Here is a 19562-nt window from a genome sequence, read left to right as displayed (position 1 = left end):
CCTCCCAAAGTGCTGGGATTACAGGCATGTGCTACTGCACCCAGCCTCACACTTTTTTTTTTCTTTTTCCATTTGGGAAGTCATTTCAAAGCTGATTTATTAAAAGAATATCATGCTTTTTCCACTTGGGGCTGGGGCCAGCATTTAGCAAAATTCAGAAAGGAGACATTTTTTTCTTTGATGTTCCTCCTCTTGTTCCTTTTTAATGCTCTGTTCTGGAGTGGTCTCCTCTGTCCCTAACTTATGGTTCTACAGCCTTGGTACTTAGGAGAATAGATCCCACCTCACTCCTTCTATCCTACTTCCAAGTGCCCTTAAAATGTACTCATCCATCTCCCAGCACTTAGGGAATCTGAAAAAATAATCCATGCTCCCAGGAGAAGGCTACAGGGCTTTGTGTCCTTTTACCTTCTTAGCCGAGCCTCCCAGTAAAATAATAATAATGCCTCCAAGCAGACAGGATCTAAATTATCAGCTAAATGTTCAGTCTTAAATGAGGAGACTGATGCCATCACAAACAGCTTGGTGGGGGCTTGGAGGTGGTATTTTGGGACAGAAAGAGAGAAACGTACACTTTTAACCCCTATGCTATACTGTCTCCACTGAGGGCGCAAACACAGACACACACACTTTCACTCACACCCACATATGCACACACATACACACACCACAGGTGCACACACACCCTGAAGGTGGGTTCAGGTGTTCAGCATTATTGTTCTTCCAGTTTCTCAGTTTCTAGGATGCTGCTAACAAAAGCATGGCAGGGACTGGTTTTTGTTCCATGAATCCAGGGGAGGGGCCTGTATGACTGCCCTAAGGCTTCACCTTGCGGGAGCCGCAGTCAACAAAGCAGGCTGAGGATTTAACGTTTTACCATCCTTGTGCAGTGCAAGAGAAGCTTGCCAGCCTAGGATGTCTCTTAAAATCTGTGCCACTGACCTTGTTCCAGATGAGGACAGGTGTCGGGATTCCGATGACCTCACAGCTCAAGTACACCTGGGCACCAGTGACATTCCAGATGTCCTTGGGGGGCGTCACTATGGAAGGACCTGCAGGAGAGGGCACAAAGCCAAAGTCATCTTTTAAACAGCCCTTCACATGAGTCAGCATCTTAGGGAGAAAATAATAATTGTGTTTATGAGGCCATCCCCTTGGTGGATTATCTGAAGCAAATTTCAAAGACCACACTGGCTTCCTCCTGCCACCAACATGATTTTAAGGTCCACTTTGGGAATGCATAAATCTAAACAAACAAAAACAATTAGGAAGAAAAATTTGTTATTAAAATTTTCTTCTTCCCCAGACCATGCTTAAATGAGTGCTAATTTACCAGCTGTTTTTTATTATCTGGGACTTTTCCAGTAGTAATAAAATTTTAGTTCCAAAATGTTCAATGTTTTTCTTCTCTTGTTTACCACTATTTCTATTTTGGGTTGGAAAGGCAACAAGCAACTGCTCCGTGGGTAATGAAGAAAAAAATCTAAGAGAATATTTGAAAATGTGCTAAGCACCCAGACAAGATGGAAGTCTCTGCCTCAAGAAGCTCAGGATCTAAGGTTGAAAAGGGTGATGAGGCAGGGAAGAAAAGAAACATGTGGAGTGCTGTGTGCGTTAGGGGATTGGAAGGGACATCTTTATTTTTAATTTAATTTTATTATTATTTTTTTGATACAGAATCTCATTCTGCCACCCAGGCTGGAGCGCAGTGGCTTGATCATAGCTCACTGCAGCCTCAAACTCCTGGTCTCCAGCGATCCTCCCACCCCAGCCTCCCGAGTAGCTGGGACTATAGGCATGCACCACCATGTCAGTTAATTTTTATTTTTTATTTTTGTAGAGACGGGGTCTTGCTATGTTGCCCAGGCTGGTCCCGAATTCCTGGCTTCAAGTAATTCTCCTGCCTCAGCCTCCCCAGCTGCTGGGATTACAGGTGTGAGCCACCATGCCTGGCCAGGAGGCACCTTTGAACAGAAGAGGCCCGGGTGTCGAGGAAGGTGGTACAGGGGTCCTTCTTCCAGTGTGGTCAGGAGAGGCAGCTGGTAAGAAGGAAGAAGAGTGACTGATCTATTGGGTGTGACCAGGGTCCCCAAGGAGAGGGCCCTTTCCCAGCGTTCTCAGTGTCCAGGTCCCTGGCAGGAGGCATTGGCAAGTGGGGGGCACCCTGAAGCCACTGCCTAAATAGAGTCAGCAGGTAGGGGGCCACTGAGAGAGGCCAGAGTGATGCTTCTCCATTCCCCCAATTAGGGAACACACCCCCCACCTTCTGTATCATGGCACCCTCTGGAGAAGTTCCCTACTCAGAGTCAACACAAACCATGTGTATCATTTTTGCTATGAAAGTGGTATGACTCTCTGGTCCTGGGTTAGCTAACTATGGCCTGTGGGCCAAATCTGGCCTGCCATCTGTTTTTGCATGGCTTATGAGCTAAGAATGGTGTTTGGATTTTTGTTTTTTTAAATTAAGAAAAATTTTATTTTTTTTGAGACAGGACCTTACTCTGTTGCTCAGGCTGGAGTGCAGTGGCATGATCTTGGCTCACGGCAACCTCCGCCTCCCGGGTTCAAGCTCAAGCAATTCCCATGACTCAGCCTCCCAAGTAGCTGGGACTACAAGTGCATGCCCAGCTAATTTTTGTGTTTTCAGTAGAAACAGCGTTTTGCCATGTTGGCCAGGCTGGTCTCAAACCCCTGAGCTCAAGCGATCCCCCCACCTCGGCCTCCCAAAGTGTTGGGATTACAGGCGTGAGCCACTGTGCCCGGCCTGCAGTTTCAAATGGTTGAAAAAAAAATTAAAAGATGGATATTTCATGACGTGTGAAAATTGTAAGGAAATGTCCATAAAATAAAGTTCTGTTGGAACAGAGCCACACTTATTTGTTTCCTGCAGTCTCTGGCTGCTAGAGCCGTTGTGGCTGAGACTGTATGGCCTAAAATATTCACTGTCACTGACCTTTTATAAAGAAATTTGCTGATTCCTGCTCTAATCAACTGAGGGAGACTGATGCCTAAATAAGACATTATGGGAAAGTCTCAGGACTTCAATCCTTTACACATTTTCCAGAGCTGATGCAAGTAACCCCCCTGGGTGATTTCTGGTTCGGCTCTGAAACACAACACTGTGGAAGCCAACAGACACCGAGAGAGCGGGTGCTTGCTGACTGCGCCTGTCCCCTGACGGCCTGGCTTCCCGGCATCTGCAGTAGAGATGTGCACACCAACTTTTTATTTACTGGTAATTAGTATGTCACTTCTGCTAATTCTGAATGCCAGGGTTCAATCACCAGGGGCCTTCAGAAAGACTTGGGACCATCCGCAGAGGAGGGTCATGGAGCTGGCAGCCTGGGATCCTCATGTGGGGCAGTGTGAGACTCCAGAACCTAACCTGGCTCTTATTCCATGCTTAGCATGGTTTCTTGAATGAATAAATTAATGATCCCTTCTGAATTTTAAATCTCTGCTGACTTGGGTCTCCTATCCTAGCAAAGTAGCAAACTGCAGGGTCATCTTGCATCAGAGTCCTGGGAAAGGGACAACCTCCCCTTTAGGACTGGAAAGTTTTCTGGCATAATCAGCATTCAAAGGACATGAAGTCTCCCCTTCTGCAACAGGCTATTTCCAGCACAATATTAATTTCTTGAAACAGAAAGGAAATGACCCCAGTGTGCAAGATTTTCCCACTCATCTAAAGCATTAGAAGCTGATTTTTTTTAATCTCATGGGATATTTTTATTTTTGTAGGAATGTGCAAAACAATCAAAAGTTTGGAAAGCTCTAAATACATTTCATGCTTCCTTCCCTCCAAACCATAGGTCTGAATAGGAAGCATATATCCTGGCCAGGGGGCTTGGCTCTTCTGCTGCACACATGAATGTGGTGAGCACAGTGGCGCAGTATTTACGTTTCTGGCTCTGTCTCAGACATTTCCTAGTCTGGATGCAGCAATACAGAACCCTGCAAAGGGCTGGGCCTCACCCTATCCCAGGCTTCCTCTAGGGCTATGGGACCCCAAGGGTTTGGACACCACAGAGCCGGATCTGGCTGGGCTTTGAACTGCCTTCGCCCACCTCTCTGATGGCCCTCATGCTGCTCTGTTCTCCTTCCCACACACAGACTTGGCAGGAGGACTTCAAAGCTCAGGGGATCTCAAAGGATTGTTCTGAGAAGAACATACCAGTTTTCAGAGATTTGAGGGGGAGCTTGGGAACAAAGCTGCTTCTCTCATATCCAAACCACACAAGGAATGCAAGACAATTTTATTGTGAGGATCTGAGGGCCTCAGCCCTGCCAAAACCTACTTACTTTAACCTGTGTCCATCTCCCTACTGCCAATACAGGTAGCAGGGTCATCGGTCTTGGGCAGGGGGCAGATTCTGGAGTGCTAATGGGCAAGTTCCATCCTGATTTTCTGCCAGAGATCTTGAAGACATGCTATGGATTTTTCCCATGGGATTTTAAAACAGATGTTCTTAGTTTTAGTGTAGTCCAATTTATCAAGTTTTCTTTTCTGTGGTTAGTGCTTTTCGTGTCCTGTTTAAGAAAATTTTTGCCTAGCCCAAGGCTATGAAGATCTCCTGTTTTCTTCTACAAGCTTTATGGTTTTACTTTTCACATTTAAGTTTTTGCTCCATCTTGAATTAATTTTTGTGTGTGCTATGAGGCAGAGGTCAAGTTTCATTTTTCCTCCCCTAAAAGGACATCCAATTGCTTCAGCACCATTTGTTGAAAAGACCATCTTTTTCCTAATGAATCATAATAATGCCTTTGTGGAAATCTGTAAGACCCACTGTATATGTGTGCGTCTATTTCTGGACTCTCTGTTCTTTTCCACTGGTCTATGTGTCTATCTTTGCACCAATAACTATGGCATAATTTAGAAATTAATTGTACTAAAATTGAAGCACTAAATAGAGGGCAGATCTAATATATCTGTTTCCCCCCAATCCTCTTACTATTCCAAGAAGCAGAACACTCTAGGACAAGTAAGGATTCTTTTTTTATTTTTATTTTTGTAGAGACGGAGTCTTGCTATGTTGACCAGGCTGGTCTCAAACTCGTGGGCTCAAGTAATCCTCTTACTTCAGCCTCCCAAAGTACTGGGATTATGGGTGTTAGCAACAGTGCCCAGCCATGAATTCTTTAAAAATACCTGAACCCAGGAATACTTTGAATGACAGCCATCGTCAGGGGATTCAATATTAGGACAAATCATATTATGGGTTCCTATTTCTCTCTCCCAGTGCTTGGAATACCTTAGGTAAATGGGCTGAGTCAACATTTGGATTATTCTAAGAATGTAAATGATTTTGTCAATCCTGCCACCAGGCTATTTCTAGAATTCTACAAGACTTCCATACCACAAAAATCTATAATATCCACTGACTCCTGTTGGGATGATGTAGTGGAAGGGCAGAGGAGGGGCTGTTAGGACCAGTTTGCTGCACAACATTTACAAAAACCTTTGACTATTTCAAATATCCTTGAACAAATGCTGGGTTTACTAACACAATGAAAAGTTTAACAAACAATACATAAACTGGAAAGTGCTAAGAAATAAGGCTACAGAACGGCCTTTTGGTTTTGAGATGCAGTCTCTTGCAAAGGAAAGTCACATCAATAAATTATTAGTGTAATATTCAAGGGACCAAACAGACCTCTTAGAGTAGGTGGAGGCGGGTTGGCCTCCACGTGACTTCCTGTGTTGGAAGAATCTGTAGGGATTCAACATTCTTCCCAGTACTTTGTTCAGAGCTGATACCCAGTAGGATACCTATTTACTAAGCTCTGATTGGTTTTTTACCACTTACCTGGTCTGGAAATTCCCCCAGAATATGCAGAGGGAATGGAAAAACTCCTTTTTTTTTTTTTCAGATGGAGTTTTGAACTTGTTGCCCAGGGTGCAATGGTGTGATCTCGGCTCACTGCAACCTCTGCCTCCTGGGTTCAAGCGATCCTCCTGCCTCAGCCTCCCAAGTAGCTGGAATTACAGGTGCTTGCCACCATGCCTGGCTAATTTTTGTATTTTTAGTAGAGATGGGGTTTCACCATGTTGGCCAGGCTGCTCTTGAACCCCTGACCTCAGGTGATCTACCCACCTCAGTCTCCCAAAGTGCTGGGATTACAGGTGTGAGCCACTGCACCCGATCAAAATCTCTTGATAAAAGCAAATTACAGAAGTTTTAGAGAAAGGTAAATGAAGATACATGGTGAGAAAGAATAAGCAAGCGACTTAATGGTGACCCACAGGGACACCAAGAGGACAAGTCTTGTATAGAAGAGAAGAGATGCTGAAAATGTTTTCGGTGGATACAATGCCAGCCCCAACAATGCTGCACTCTCCTCCCCGACTCTCAAGAACTATCATCCCACATATTCCATTGATCAGCAATTTCACTGCCAACAATCATCTTGAATTGCAGGTCTGTCCTGCAATTCAATCCCTGACAGTTCTGTTCTACCTCAGGAGAGCACTCTACTCAATGACTCTGTACCAAATAACTTCTAACCCTTTCCACTCTACCTTTCTTCCAAGAAGGGCAAGGCAGATCCAGAATTTAATTCTGTTTTTAAGAATAAAGAAATTTTTAGGTCACTCTGAGCTAATTTTCTCATATAGAAAGCTCAAAATCAGTCCTCAAGGCCAGGTCAAGGGTAATAACAACATTATCATCTAACTCATACTCAGTGTTTGGATTCCGTTTAAAACAGGTCACAGAATTCTTAAATGTATAGGGACAAACATCAGGATAGGTCCAATTATTTATTTATCCTTGCCCTTGTTCCATTAAGAGCTCCAGACTGCTCAAACATCTGTCTAGCAAACATCCTGTTCATAGAATAAATGACTATGCGCTGCCTCCCTCTGCCTTGTACCCACCCTCGGCAACTCCAGAAAGCAACCAAGCCATCTGCAGTGCTGCCTGATGTAAAGAGATGTCCACCCAAGGTGGACTACCTACATTTTTCTATCCAGGTGACTGTACCCAAACCAGGCTACCCCACTTTCCTTTTACCTTACACACTCAATTAATTCTCATTCAATCTCTTTAGATCCTTCTCAACCCTCTAAATTCATTTTCTTGCCTTCCCTATTTTTTATAACTCTTGCTCAGTAACTTTAGAGTGTCTCTTCCTTTTGATCATTCCTTAGAGAGTCTCTTCTTTTTGAACATTCCTTGAAGGGAAAGAAGGGAGAGAGGATGATATGGTTTGACTGTGTCCCCACCCAAATCTCGAATTGTAGCTCCCATAATTCCCATGTGTCATGGGTTGGGGGGTATGCAGTGGAAGGTAATTGAATCATGGGGACAGGTTTTTCCTGTGCTGTTCTCGTAATAGCGACTAAGTCTCATGAGATCTGATGGTTTTATAAAGGGCAGTTCCCCTGCACATGCTGTCCTGCCTGCTGCCATGTAAGATGTGACTTTGCTCCTCCTTCGCCTTCCACCATGATTGTGAGGCCTCCCCAGCCTCATGGAGCTGTGAGTCCATTAACCCTCTTTTTCTTATAAGTTACTCAGTCTCGGGTATGTATTTATTAGCAGCGTAAGAACAGTCTAATACAGAGGAGGTGAAGGAGAAGGAGAAGAAAGAAAAAATGAAGAAAGATAGCCAGATCCTGAAGGAAGTTATAGCAAGGAAGAAGAAAGTTCTAACCTTGGAAGAAAACAAAAATTCACTACTATGAAATATATCCTTGGAACAAAATTACATTTGTACTCCATAAGTTTATGCAAATAAAAAATAAACATTAAAAATAAAGTAAACTAAAATTCAATTTAATAAATCAGATCACCTTAAAAGTACTTAGAAGTCTCCTGCAGAATCTCCACCTAAGTCTGCATACTCCTCCTTTGCTACATTTTTTCTTTTTAGAGACTGGGTCTTCTCTGTCACTCAGACTGGAGCACAGTGGTGCGAACATGGCTCACTGCAGCCTCAATCTCCTGGGCCCAAACAATCCTCCCACCTCAGTTTCCCAAATAGCTAGGACTGCAGGTGTGTGCCACCACGCCTGGTGAAATTTTGTATTTTTTTAGATATGGGGTCTTGCCATGTTGGCCAGGCTGGTCTTGAACTCCTGAGCTCAGGCAACCTGCCTGCCTCGGCCTCTCAGAGTGCTGGGATTATAGGTGTGAGCCACCATGCCTGGCTTCTCCTTTGCCCCCCTCCCCCCTCCTTTTTTTTTTTTGAGACGGAGTCTTGCTCTGTCGCCCAGTGTGGAGTGCAGTGGTGCAATCTCGGCTCACTGCAAGCTCCACATCCTGGGTTCACGCCATTCTCCTGCCTCAGCCTCCCAAGTAGCTGGGACTACAGGCATCCACCACCACTCCCGGCTAACTTTTTGTATTTTTAGTAGAGACGGGGTGACCGTGTTACCCAGGATGGTCTCGATCTCCTGACCTCGTGATCCACCTGCCTCGGCCTCCCAAAGTACTGGGATTACAGGCGTGAGCCACAGCGCCCGGCCTCCTTTGCCACTTTTAATTAAGTTCTAGACAAAGGACTCACAGACTACCAGATTATTTTAAGAATATTTGATTATAATCTAGAAATAGGTGTGTTCTGAAAAAGTACTACTGATACAGAAAAGGTAGTTTTATAGATGGATGGATTTAAATTTGGAGTATTATGAGTTGGTTCAGAAGAATTTAAGAAAGGCAGTTCTCACAAAACACACAAATATCATGAGGAAAAGACTTTGACATGAAATTAATTTTGAATTTGACCAACAATTCATTCCAGCTGATTTTATATAAAGTCTTGGTAGTGACGACAGAGTTAAAATGTGTTATCCTATAAAAAGCACAGCAGGAACAATATTGAAGAAGTACGTGAACAATTTCCTAGTCCCTTACAGAGCACAAAGCACTCCCCAGCCATGACCTGAGATGTCCTCATGATGTTACTATTTAAAAAAAAAAGACGAAAGCATTCTTGGGGACAGAACACTTGGCTCTGAATCCTTGTCTACAATTTATAGCCAAAAGACCTTGGACAAGCCACTTAACCACTTTTACAAGATGAAGAAACTAGGAAGTGTCTAAGAATATCCTCTTTGGGTTTGGAAGTAAGTGAACCTATCATGAATGTGTCCTAGAGCTGGGACATAGATGTCAAAGATGCTTTGACATCTATGAAGTTCTGAAGTCTCACTGTCTGGGTCTGGAGCTCTCATTCTCTGCAAATCAGTTCAATGCATTTCCTCACCTACCTAAACACAATGTATGTGACTCATAACACGGTTCACTTCCTCAGGGATTAAAAAATTAGAGCTTATAAAGGTATCACCCTTTACCCAGTTAGTTAGCCAATTTTTTTTCATCTGAAAGAGCTGTGTAGAAGATATGAGGAGAAGTCATGTTTGAAAGCTAAATATACTTGAATTAAGCCTGGGAAATGGTCAAAAGTCAAATTACCCCCAATAATCATTTCTGTCCTCCAATATCATATTGAACTATATATTTTTTGCTTCGTTGCTTTCTCATTTGCCCATCATCTCTTCCATTTTTACCAATTCACTCTTCTATGTCATTTCCACCCAAACTCACTGTCTGCTCCCAGCAGTCCTGCTCACCCACCATTACATGTTCATTACCCCTTCCAGCACCTTTGCTTATGCTGATGCCCTTACCTATTTGGAATATCTTCTCTCCTCTTATTTCTTATCACACTTTATTTGACATTCTAAGGCTGAAGTTTCATTTCTCTTTGACATTTTTTTGTGGCCTGACAGCTTCAGGCTCCCCCTTATTTCTTCTCTAAAATCCTGTTGGTTTCGGTAAGTTCCACAGAGTGTAGTGCATCACTGTTTTCTAATGCTTTCCTTAGCTGGCCTAATTGAGGATGCCGGCATCCTGTCGGAATCAGAACAGAACCAGGAACTACGGAATCAAAAGATCTTCATGTTCATTGGAAGGAGACAGGGCTCAGGCTGTGTGAAGTGGGTATAGGGCAGCAGTAACTTCAGAACAACATAACATGATTAGCCAAACAGAAGTGAAAAGATAGCCACTGTCTTGAAAATGCACCAGTGTACACATGGCCAAAAGCGTACACCTCACCAAAGTGGTGTTATAGCTATCTTATTTATCAGCTGGCAGATTATTAATCATGATTTTCTTTAATCTTTCACTTGACTTTCTCTTGCCATAAGCAGTGTTTCTTGGCTACTAACCACTCACCAACCAATTAGTATATGACCAGGAGATGCAAATTAATTTGAATATACATCACTTGAAGCAAATCCCACCGAGATGGGTAGGTCTGCTGGAAGAAAATGATTATCAATTATCCTCACACCAAAATCATGCTGGGTTATACTATTCACATTATGGTTCTCACTGAACATTTATTTTATTATTTATTTAAGGTTTTTTTTTTTGAGACAGAGTTTCGCTCTTTCGCCCAGGCAGGAGTGAAGTTGTGCAATCTCGGCTCACCGCAACCTCTGCCCTGCGGGTTCAAGCGATTCTCCTGCCTCAGCCTCCTGAGTAGCTGGGATTACAGGCAGCCATCACCATGCCCGGCTGATTTTTGTATTTTTAGTAGAGATGGGGTTTCACCATGTTGGCCAGGCTGGTCTCGAACTCCTGACCTCAGGTGATCCACCTGCCTCAGCCTCCCAAAGAGCTAGGATTAAAGGCATAAGCCACTGTGCCTGGCTTTTTAAAAGTTTTTATAGACAGAGTCTTGCTCTGTCACTCAGGCAGGAGTGCAATGGTGCTACGATCATAGCTCACTGCAGACTCCAAACTCCTAGTCTCACGGATCCTTCTGCCTCAGCCTCCCAAGGAGCTAGGACTACAGGCAAGTGCAACCATGCCCGGCTAATTAAAAAAGAATTTTTTTTTTTTTTTGTAGAGACGGGGTCTTGCTTTGTTGCCCAGGCTGGTCTCGAACCCTTGGCTTCAAGTGATCCTCCCTCCTCGGCCTCTCAAAGTGCTGGGGTTACAGGCATGAGCCACTGTTCATGGCCTCTTACTGAGTACATACTAACATGGCTAAGACATTTGAGTATGGGGACTTCTCCGAGTTATGATAGATTTGCAGACAACACTCACCTTGACTCTTGATGCTGGGTCCTGAAAATAGTGTGTGCATTAATACCAAATAAGGGGAAAATCAGGGTTTAAGAAGGACCTCAGATACCACATATGGAGATAGAGAGTTCAGACAACTTGGCAAAAATCCCTAGATTGAGATGAGATTCTGATAACACATTGAAGGGAACAGGAGCACACAAAAGTACAAAACAGGAAAAGAATAGTAGGAAGGCACTATGGCCAAGAGGGGGAAGGGGATGAAACAAGTGGAAGCTTCCTGATATTAAATAAGGGGAAGCAGTAACTGTATGGCTAATTAAAGAGCAGAGCCATCTGCCAAGGCAAGTCATTTAGGGAACTTCCAGAGGCGGGATGATGTAGCAGCTGAACCCTGGTATTGGAATCTAGCACACGGTCTCAGGGGTACTGGCTGAGGACAGCAGGGGAGAAGAAAGTACAACAGCTTAAGCAGCCTAGGCCAGATTTAATCTCAGGCTTTTAGTTTAAGGCAAATTCATCTAGTTATGGAAGCTACTGTTAGTCATTTCCACTTTAGTGTGAATGAAGAACCAATAGTTTATAATAATGGGACCCTGCCAAACACTGTTTAGGGCAAAAGTGTGTAAGAACTGCTTCCTCTTCTCTAAATATAATCTATTGGGGTGGTGTTGGGGAGGCTTAGCGCATTAAGAGTAAGAACAAAATGCTGGGAGGTAATAGACTATAGTGACTTTGGAGCGTGGACTTGGAATCAGGAATTCTGCTCTACCACTCCTGAGTTATGCAGCATTGCACAAGTTATTTCACTTCCCCTGCTTTATTCATCTGTGAAATGGAATGATAGTATCCCAGTCATTAGACCATCAAAAGGATCAAACAAGATACAGCCATTAGCACAGTACCTGGCATGGGGTAAACATTCAGTAAGTATGAGCTGTTGCTTTTCATTTCAGAAATCAGACTTTCATCAAGGAAGGTGAAAGACAGGGACCTGCCTGAGGAAAGGCAGGAAAACGCTGGCCTGCCTCGAATAGTGAGCATGCGGGCCAGCTCGGGAAGAGGATTCGTGTGTGGTGCAGGGCACAGCAGAAGGCAGATGAGGTGGGGCCTCACCCTCCAATGTGTCTCTGAAAGTGGGAGTGTCATGATTCGAGTGGCATTTCCCAAGATGATTTTGGAGGTCTCCGCATCAGGATGGGACATGGCGGGGATTAAGGCTCTAACTCAAGGTCGCAGCAATGAGAAGACAGAGAAAAGGGGAAGATTTGGGGGATTATTCAGGAAGAACTAACACTACCCAGTAACTGACTGGATGTAGGAAAGAGAGGCATGATTTAAAGGCTGTGAGCCTCAAAGGTTCCAGGAGGCTGCTGCACCATGAACAGAAGCAGGGGTGTCAGTCTGAGGAAGGTGCTGGATTGAAGAAGGGGAAAAGGTGGACTTGGGTTTAAATTTGCTGAATTTCAGGTATCACCTGGGCCATGAGGAGGCACTGAACCCCAGTGGGGAGACCAGAAGTGCCAAGGCAAGCACTGTCTAGCTGACATTTTAGCCCTGGGAAGGCTATGTGGGGTCCTTTGGGTGGAAGGAAGACAGATTTGGCACTCCCTCTCACTAGTTTCTCCAGAGGGAGTTCCATCAGCTCACTGCTGACCACCTGGCCCGTCCCCACCCCACCTCACCCCAGGTAAAGCAGATAAGTGAATAGCACGGCCTTGCTTAGCTTCCAGGCACGTATTTGCAGGGCCAGTCCGTCTAAGAGCAGACCATTCAATACAATGCTGCCCTGGTGACCGCGTGCCCAGGTCTTGTGAGCTGAGTTCCTGGCTGATTGCTAGTTACCTCTGGATTAATAAGACACCTCGTTTTGGGTCCAATCTTTGATGCTGAGAATCTTCGTAGGGAGCATGAAGTCTGTTTTTCTCAAGTGGACATAGTACTCAGATGTCTCACTACGATGACTGTCAATCTTGTGATATCTCACAATTATCACTGTAATTTTGAATTGACCATAGAACATGCACAGAAAGTTGCTTCTTGCAATGTGTTGGTTGCTTGCAAACAAATCTCTTATTTGATGATGCTTTCTTTTCTATCTTTTTTTTTTTTTTTTGAAATGAAGTCTTACTCTGTCGCCCAGGCTGGAGTGCAGTGGTACAATCTCGGCTCACTGCAGCCCCTGCCTCCCAGGTTCAAGCAGTTCTCCTGCCTCAGCCTCCAGAGTAGCTGATACTACAGGCACACACCATCACACCTGGCTAATTTTTGTAATTTTAGCAGCGATGGAGTTTCACCATGTTGGTCAGGCTGATCTCGAACTCCTGACCTCAGGTGATCTGCCTGCTTCGGGCTCCCAGGGTGCTGGGATTATAGGTGTGAGCCACCGCACCTGGCCCTTGATGATGTTTTCTTATTCTTGTCCCCTTCCTTGTATGGGTCTAGCATTAAAAAAAAGTGGGGTACTGACAAAGAGTCTGACTCCAGGGTGTGGTTCTTGCCCATGGTGGTTCTGGTACATGTGGTCTGGTGTCATTCTTGAAGGGACCCTGCTACTGCCATGAAGCAAATCCATGAAGGACTTGAAACCATGTTCAGGTGTGCAAGATGGTGAGCTCGCCCTGGTAACCATGTGATAGATGAGGTAACATGGGGCTGTGCCAACAACATTGCCCAGGGATGAGCTAACGTATTCAGCAGAGCTCCCCTAGGAAGTTGGAATACCTACACTATCATCCTAATACCAGACTGGCTGAGGTCCACACAAGTTGAATCAGCAGGCTAGGTTTTGAATTGGTTTGAGGACCTGGAAGAACTGACTTTATAGAGAGTGCCTTCCCGAGACAAACTCCCTAGTGATGTTAACATAGCCTTGGAAACACATTTTTTCCACATCTCATGGGCCTGTCCTGTCTGGACTATGACTCACCTTAAATACAAGATATTAAATGTTTTTGCTAGCGCTTTCTTATTCTGCAAGCACTGAATTGGGTGGGAAGTTCCCATAGGAAACTTATTGCTAACCATGTGGATGGTCACACCTGATTCTGGGATTCCTAGAAGCCTAGATAGTGAGTTTCCCTAGGAAATTTCTCCTCCTTTTTTGGGATGAGATCTTGTTACATTGCCCAGGTTGGTCTTGGACTCCCAGGAGTCCAAGCTCAAGCCATCCTCCTGCCTCAGCCTCCTGAGTGGCTGAGACTACAGGTGAGCAACCACCAAGCCTGGCTAGGACACTTCATCTTGGAGTCCCTGCCCACTCTCAGGCCCCTACATACTAACCCAGTGCCTGGTATCCTCAGACATCAGGAAGAGTTTCTTGAACTACCTGTAAGGGGAGGCTCACCCATCTTTAAAGCTTAGTCTCTATCCATAGGCCCTGCGCTGACTAACAAGAATTGCAATCTGCTTAGAAATAGATGTGCTTGGCTGGGCACAGGGTGGCTCATGCCCGTAATCCCAGCACTTTGGGAGGCCAAGGTGGGCAGATCACGAGGTCAGGAGATCGAGACCATCCTGGCTAACACGGTGAAAACCCGTCTCTACTAAAAATACAAAAAATTAGTCAGGCTAATTTTGGTAGCATGTGCCTGTAGTCCCAGCTACTTGGAAGGCTGAGGCAGAAGAATTGTTTGAACCTGGGAGGCGGAGGTTGCAGTGCACCAAGATCACACCACGGCACTCCAGCCTGGCGACAGAGCGAGGCTCTCTCTCAAAAAAAAAAAAAAAAAGAAGAAGAAATAGATGTGCCCCTGGGGAAGAGGATGTAAGAGATTCCCAAGTGATCTTCTACTTCAGGAGAGCTGGACTTGCTAAACCTCCTCCTGAAAACATTTTGCGAAGCTGAAGGCCGAGGCCTGAACTCCCTGGGAGGATGCTACAATGGGGCCAGTTCTGCTGTTCCCTGTACACTCTGACAACCAAGGAGGACCAGGAGACTTAACACCTTGGGTCTTTAGTAGAAGACTAAAGTTCTTCAGTTCCCTGAGAACCAGACAAGTGTTTAGCACCACTCTGCCCAAGGAAAAGATTTACACTTTAGAAATCCCAGCAAATCCTTCAGGCCAGGCTGACGGCACTGGAAAGTGCCTGTGGGGTCCGACAGTGCAGTATAGGGTGACCCTCTTAGACCAGGAGCTACCAAGCAGAGGTTTATTCAGTCTCCAGAAGGCTATGCAAGTTGGAAAAGATTTCATAGCGGGTCATCTGCAGAAATAGGCAGCAGACACGCAGAGCCTCAGCCACCGGGTACTGGCCTCTAGGAAGGATTCTGTCCTGCAGGATCTTATCCAGTGGTTGCCAATCCTGGCTGCACACTGGACTCATCTGGGTGTGTCGAAAAAAATGCCCATTCCTGGGCTGCACTCCTAGTTTCTCACTGGTCTGGGCGTGGAGTCTGGTACAGGTATCTTAAAAAAAACTCCCTAGGTAGAAGCACTCAATTAAAACATTGTTTTTGAGTAGGAGATACTCAGATGATTAGGAAGACAGGAAGGTGGAAAGTTAGAAAGGAGGAGAGGGGGACAGATTAGAAGAAATTATGTTCGTAGGTCTTTTTGGGGAGTGAGAGACCAAGTACTACTTGGGAGGTGCCAGTATTCACGGAGAATTGAGAAAATCCAGTGGGCTGGTTCTGGGTGAAGGGTACAGACACATGATAACACCAGCACCGCCACCACTTCAATCACGCGGGGGTGGACAGGGTCATCGCGGTTCTCCTGGACTGCTTTCCATTTTCATAAAATAGGGCAGTCATCTCCCACCTGCACCCTGTCCCTCTTCTGCCCTCCTCATTCCTGCCCTTGACTGTTCTGTATGGAGATGGGGCTCTGTGTCTGGAGTGCATGGGTCTTATCTAAAATCCCTCGAACTTGGGAGCCGCCCTTTGCTCATTTCTGGTCCGATTGCCTCTCTGTTAAGACATTCGGTTTGGCTTTAAGCGGGCAAGGAGGTGGTTGAATAAAGGGATCTCTGTGTGCGAATAGCCCCCTTCAGACTTCCGTGGAGCAGAGCGCAGGGCGTGATGGCTGCTTGGCGGGCGTCTGGCGTTTGTACTTGCGTATGTTTTTACCCTCCAGGCCCCGGACTCCCATTGTCACAGCCCAGCCACCGTGACTCCCTGGCAGACAACCCCAGACGTTAGCCAGCCGCGCATAACTGAGCTCCTCCTGCTCTTTCTCAGTGTTTTCCTCTTCTCCAGCGTGGCCCCTCTGGTCATTTTCTGAGCCGTTTTGTGATGTCTAGAGACTGAAAAGCTCTCTGTTATCTACCCCATCCTTTGCTCATGCATTCTTTGCTGAGTGTTCTCAGATTTTCTCTCAGCTTCCTAGCAGGATTTCGTGTTTCTTCTCCCATTTTTGGTATTTTCCCTAGTGTCGTCCCTAAGGCTGAACCTGGAATAGAATGCTCCTCTTACGCTAGTGTAGGGCTAGTTCTTCTCGTGTGTGTGTCTTGGGTACTTAGGATAAGTATTACTGTGTGTTTGAGTTCAGCTACAAGACAATTTTTCTGAGTGCTAAGAGGAATTGAGAAGGTGCTAGATGTGGGTGCAGTAAACAGTCTGGGCCAGGAACAGCCAGACTGTTCAAGTGAGGCTCAGAAGTGCCAAATAGCACTGCTCTGAAATCAGGGAAATGGGGATGTCTCTCTGATCACAGGAGAGGAGGACCTGCCTGGTGAGAACTGGAAGGCTTTGCATAAGGAATTTACCATTTAGCAAGGCAAGTCACCCTTGCTCTTATCAGGCTGGGGGACAGAGGAGTCCATCTGACTGGGTGTGAGCTGTGAGAAATGGGAACAAGGTGAAGCAAAGCTATGCCAATGCACGTGGGATGTGTTACCTCACAGAAGGAGATTGCAGGGGCATGGAAATACTATTTTCTGCTCTTATTGGCATTTTTCACATCAGAAATCTCTGCATTGGCACTTTGGCTAATTTTAGGCAGTGATTATTTTTCTTTAATTAATGGTGCTTTCTTTTTTTGAGTTTTGTTTTTTATTTTACTTGCATTATTAGTTCCCTAACAGTGCAGGGAGACACAGAAAGGAGTTTTTCATGGTTTCTATAGTAGATTTTTTTTCTTTCTTTGAGACAGGCTCTCACTCTGTTATCCAGGATGGAGTATAGTAGCACGATCATGGCTCACTGCAGCTTCATCCTTTAGGGCTCAAGAGATCCTCCCAACTCAGCCTTCCAAGTAGCTGGGACTACAGGCACATACCACCATCCCTGGCTAAGTTTTTAAAATTTGTTTTGTAGAGACAGGGTCTCCCTGTGTTGCCCAGGCTGGTCTCGAACTCCTGGGCTCAAGTGATCCCCCTGCCTTGGCCTCCCAAAGTGTTGGGATTACATGTGTGAGCCAGTGCACCCATCCGTAGATTGGGTTTTAAAGGTGAGGACATTATGCCTTTACAAGGACTGGGAGAAACTACATGCAAAGTATCCTAACGGTCACGTGAACCTGGGGCTTATTGTAGAACTTCCAAAGGCATTTCTTCTAGAGCAACCATCAGTTCTGGCCTTGGAGATTTTATTCTTTTGTTTACGTAAATGAAAATAATTTCCTCATAAAACAGGGGATTTCAGATTTGGCGCCTCTTCAGAGCAACCATGCATAAAAGTAGGAAACTCATTCTTTATAGGCACGAGGAAGAAAATGTTCTCAGTACTCCCGAAATTGGCCTTGGAGCTGCTGTTTATGCCTCCCTCATCCTTGCTTTTTGGGTATGTTCTCAGGGAGTCTCTTTAACAAAATGTGTGACCCTTTTAGGAAGCTGGGCACTTCAAAGATAATGAATGGATCTCTGAACTTGGCTAAGGCAGCAGACTTCAAGCACTAAGACAATGCTTTTTCACAAACACCAGCTGCTTGTCAACAAGGGGGAAGAGGTAGAAAGTAATCCAGGTTTACCTAGTCCTTGGGAAAGGGTTATGGTCTGAGCCAGTACATCAGCTGAACTGACACTTGAAGAGAAGAAAGCTCAAAGTAAACTCAAATAGAGAAAATAAGAACAAGACTCTTGGGATACGTATGACTTTGACCTGTCTCCAAATTTCCACCCCATATCCATGGGAGCTTGGCCTCTGTGGAGAACAGGGAGTCCTGGTCTGTGGAACAGAGAGAGAGAAGATTAATCCCATTCACAAAAAGTCCTGGGTAATTTTTTTTAATCAGCAAGGAGCATTTTAACTTACAAAAAAATAAGGAATAATAATTCCATAAATATTTCATAAGGTTAGCACTAGCTAGCTTTCCTCAATGGCTTGTAATGTGCTCAGAAGATGATTAAAGAACAGATCTTTCTGGAACATACTGATCATCATATGTTAAATCAGGCTGGACAGAATTTCAATTCCTAATAATTAGGGAACATAAAAAAATGTCAGAGGCATCACGTTACTTGACTTCAGACTATACTATTAGGGCTATAGTAACCAAAACAGCATGGTACTGGTACAAAAACAGACATCTAGACCAATGGAATAGAGAGCCCAGAAATAAGGCTGCACACCTACAACCATCTGATCTTCAACAAAGCTAACAAAAACAAGCAATGGGGAAAAGACTCCCTATTCAATAAATGGTGCTGGGATAACTGGCTAGCAATATGCAGAAGATTGAGGCTGAACCCCTTCCTTACACCATATGAAAAAATTAACTCAAGATGGATTAAAGATGTAAATGTAAAACCCCAAACTATAAAAGCCCTGGAAGACAACCCAGGCGATACCATTCTGGACATAGGAACAGGTAAATATTTCATGACAAAGACACCAAAAGCAATTGCAACAGAAGCAAAAATTGACAAATGGGATCTAATTAAACTTAAGAGCTTCTGCACAGCAAAAGAAACTTTCAACAGGGTATACAGACAACCTGCAGAATAGGAGAAAATATTTGCAAACTATGCATCTGACAAAGGTCTAATATCCAGCATCTGTAAGGAACTTAAACAAATTTACAAGAAAAAACCAACCCCATTAAAAAGTGGGCAAAGGAAATGAACAGACACTTTTCTAAAGAAGACACACATGTGGCCAATAAGCATATGAAAAAAAGCTCAACATCACTGATCATTAGAGAAATGCAGATCAAAACCACAATGAGATACCATCTTACACCAGTCAGAATTGCTATTATTAAATAGTCAAAAAACAACAGATGCTGGCAAGGTTGCGGAGAAAAGGGAACACTTATACTCTGTTGGTGGGGGTGTAAATTAGTTCAACCATTGTGGAAAGCAGTATGGCGACTCCTCAAAGAGCTAAAAACAGAACTACCATTTGATGCAGCAATTCCATTGCTGGATATATACCCAGAGGGACATAAATCATTCTACCCTAAAGACACATGAACAGGAATGTTCATTGCAGCACTATTCACCATAGCAAAGACATGGGATCAACGTAAATGCCCATCAATGACAGATTGAATAAAGAAAATGTGGTACATATACACCATGGAATACTATGCAGCCATAAAAAAAGAATGAGATCATGTCTTTTGCAGGAACACGGAG

General features: G+C 44.6%; 1 protein-coding gene across 1 annotated transcript in view; it reads right to left on the bottom strand.

The window, feature by feature from the left end:
• IGFBP7 (insulin like growth factor binding protein 7) overlaps positions 1 to 19562 on the bottom strand; it is an 82285-nt gene that overhangs the window by 8832 nt on the left and 53891 nt on the right. The window contains exon 2 of the mRNA XM_003806499.6: positions 943 to 1052. Coding sequence (XP_003806547.4) covers positions 943 to 1052 — 110 coding nt within the window. The remainder of the gene's footprint in view (positions 1 to 942; positions 1053 to 19562) is intronic.

The sequence above is a fragment of the Pan paniscus genome, chromosome 3 (genome assembly GCF_029289425.2).
Source record: "Pan paniscus chromosome 3, NHGRI_mPanPan1-v2.0_pri, whole genome shotgun sequence".
NCBI classification, from domain to species: Eukaryota; Metazoa; Chordata; class Mammalia; order Primates; family Hominidae; genus Pan; species Pan paniscus.
The sequence above is the reverse complement of the archived record's forward strand: the minus strand, read 5'-3'. Positions and strand labels throughout refer to the sequence as shown.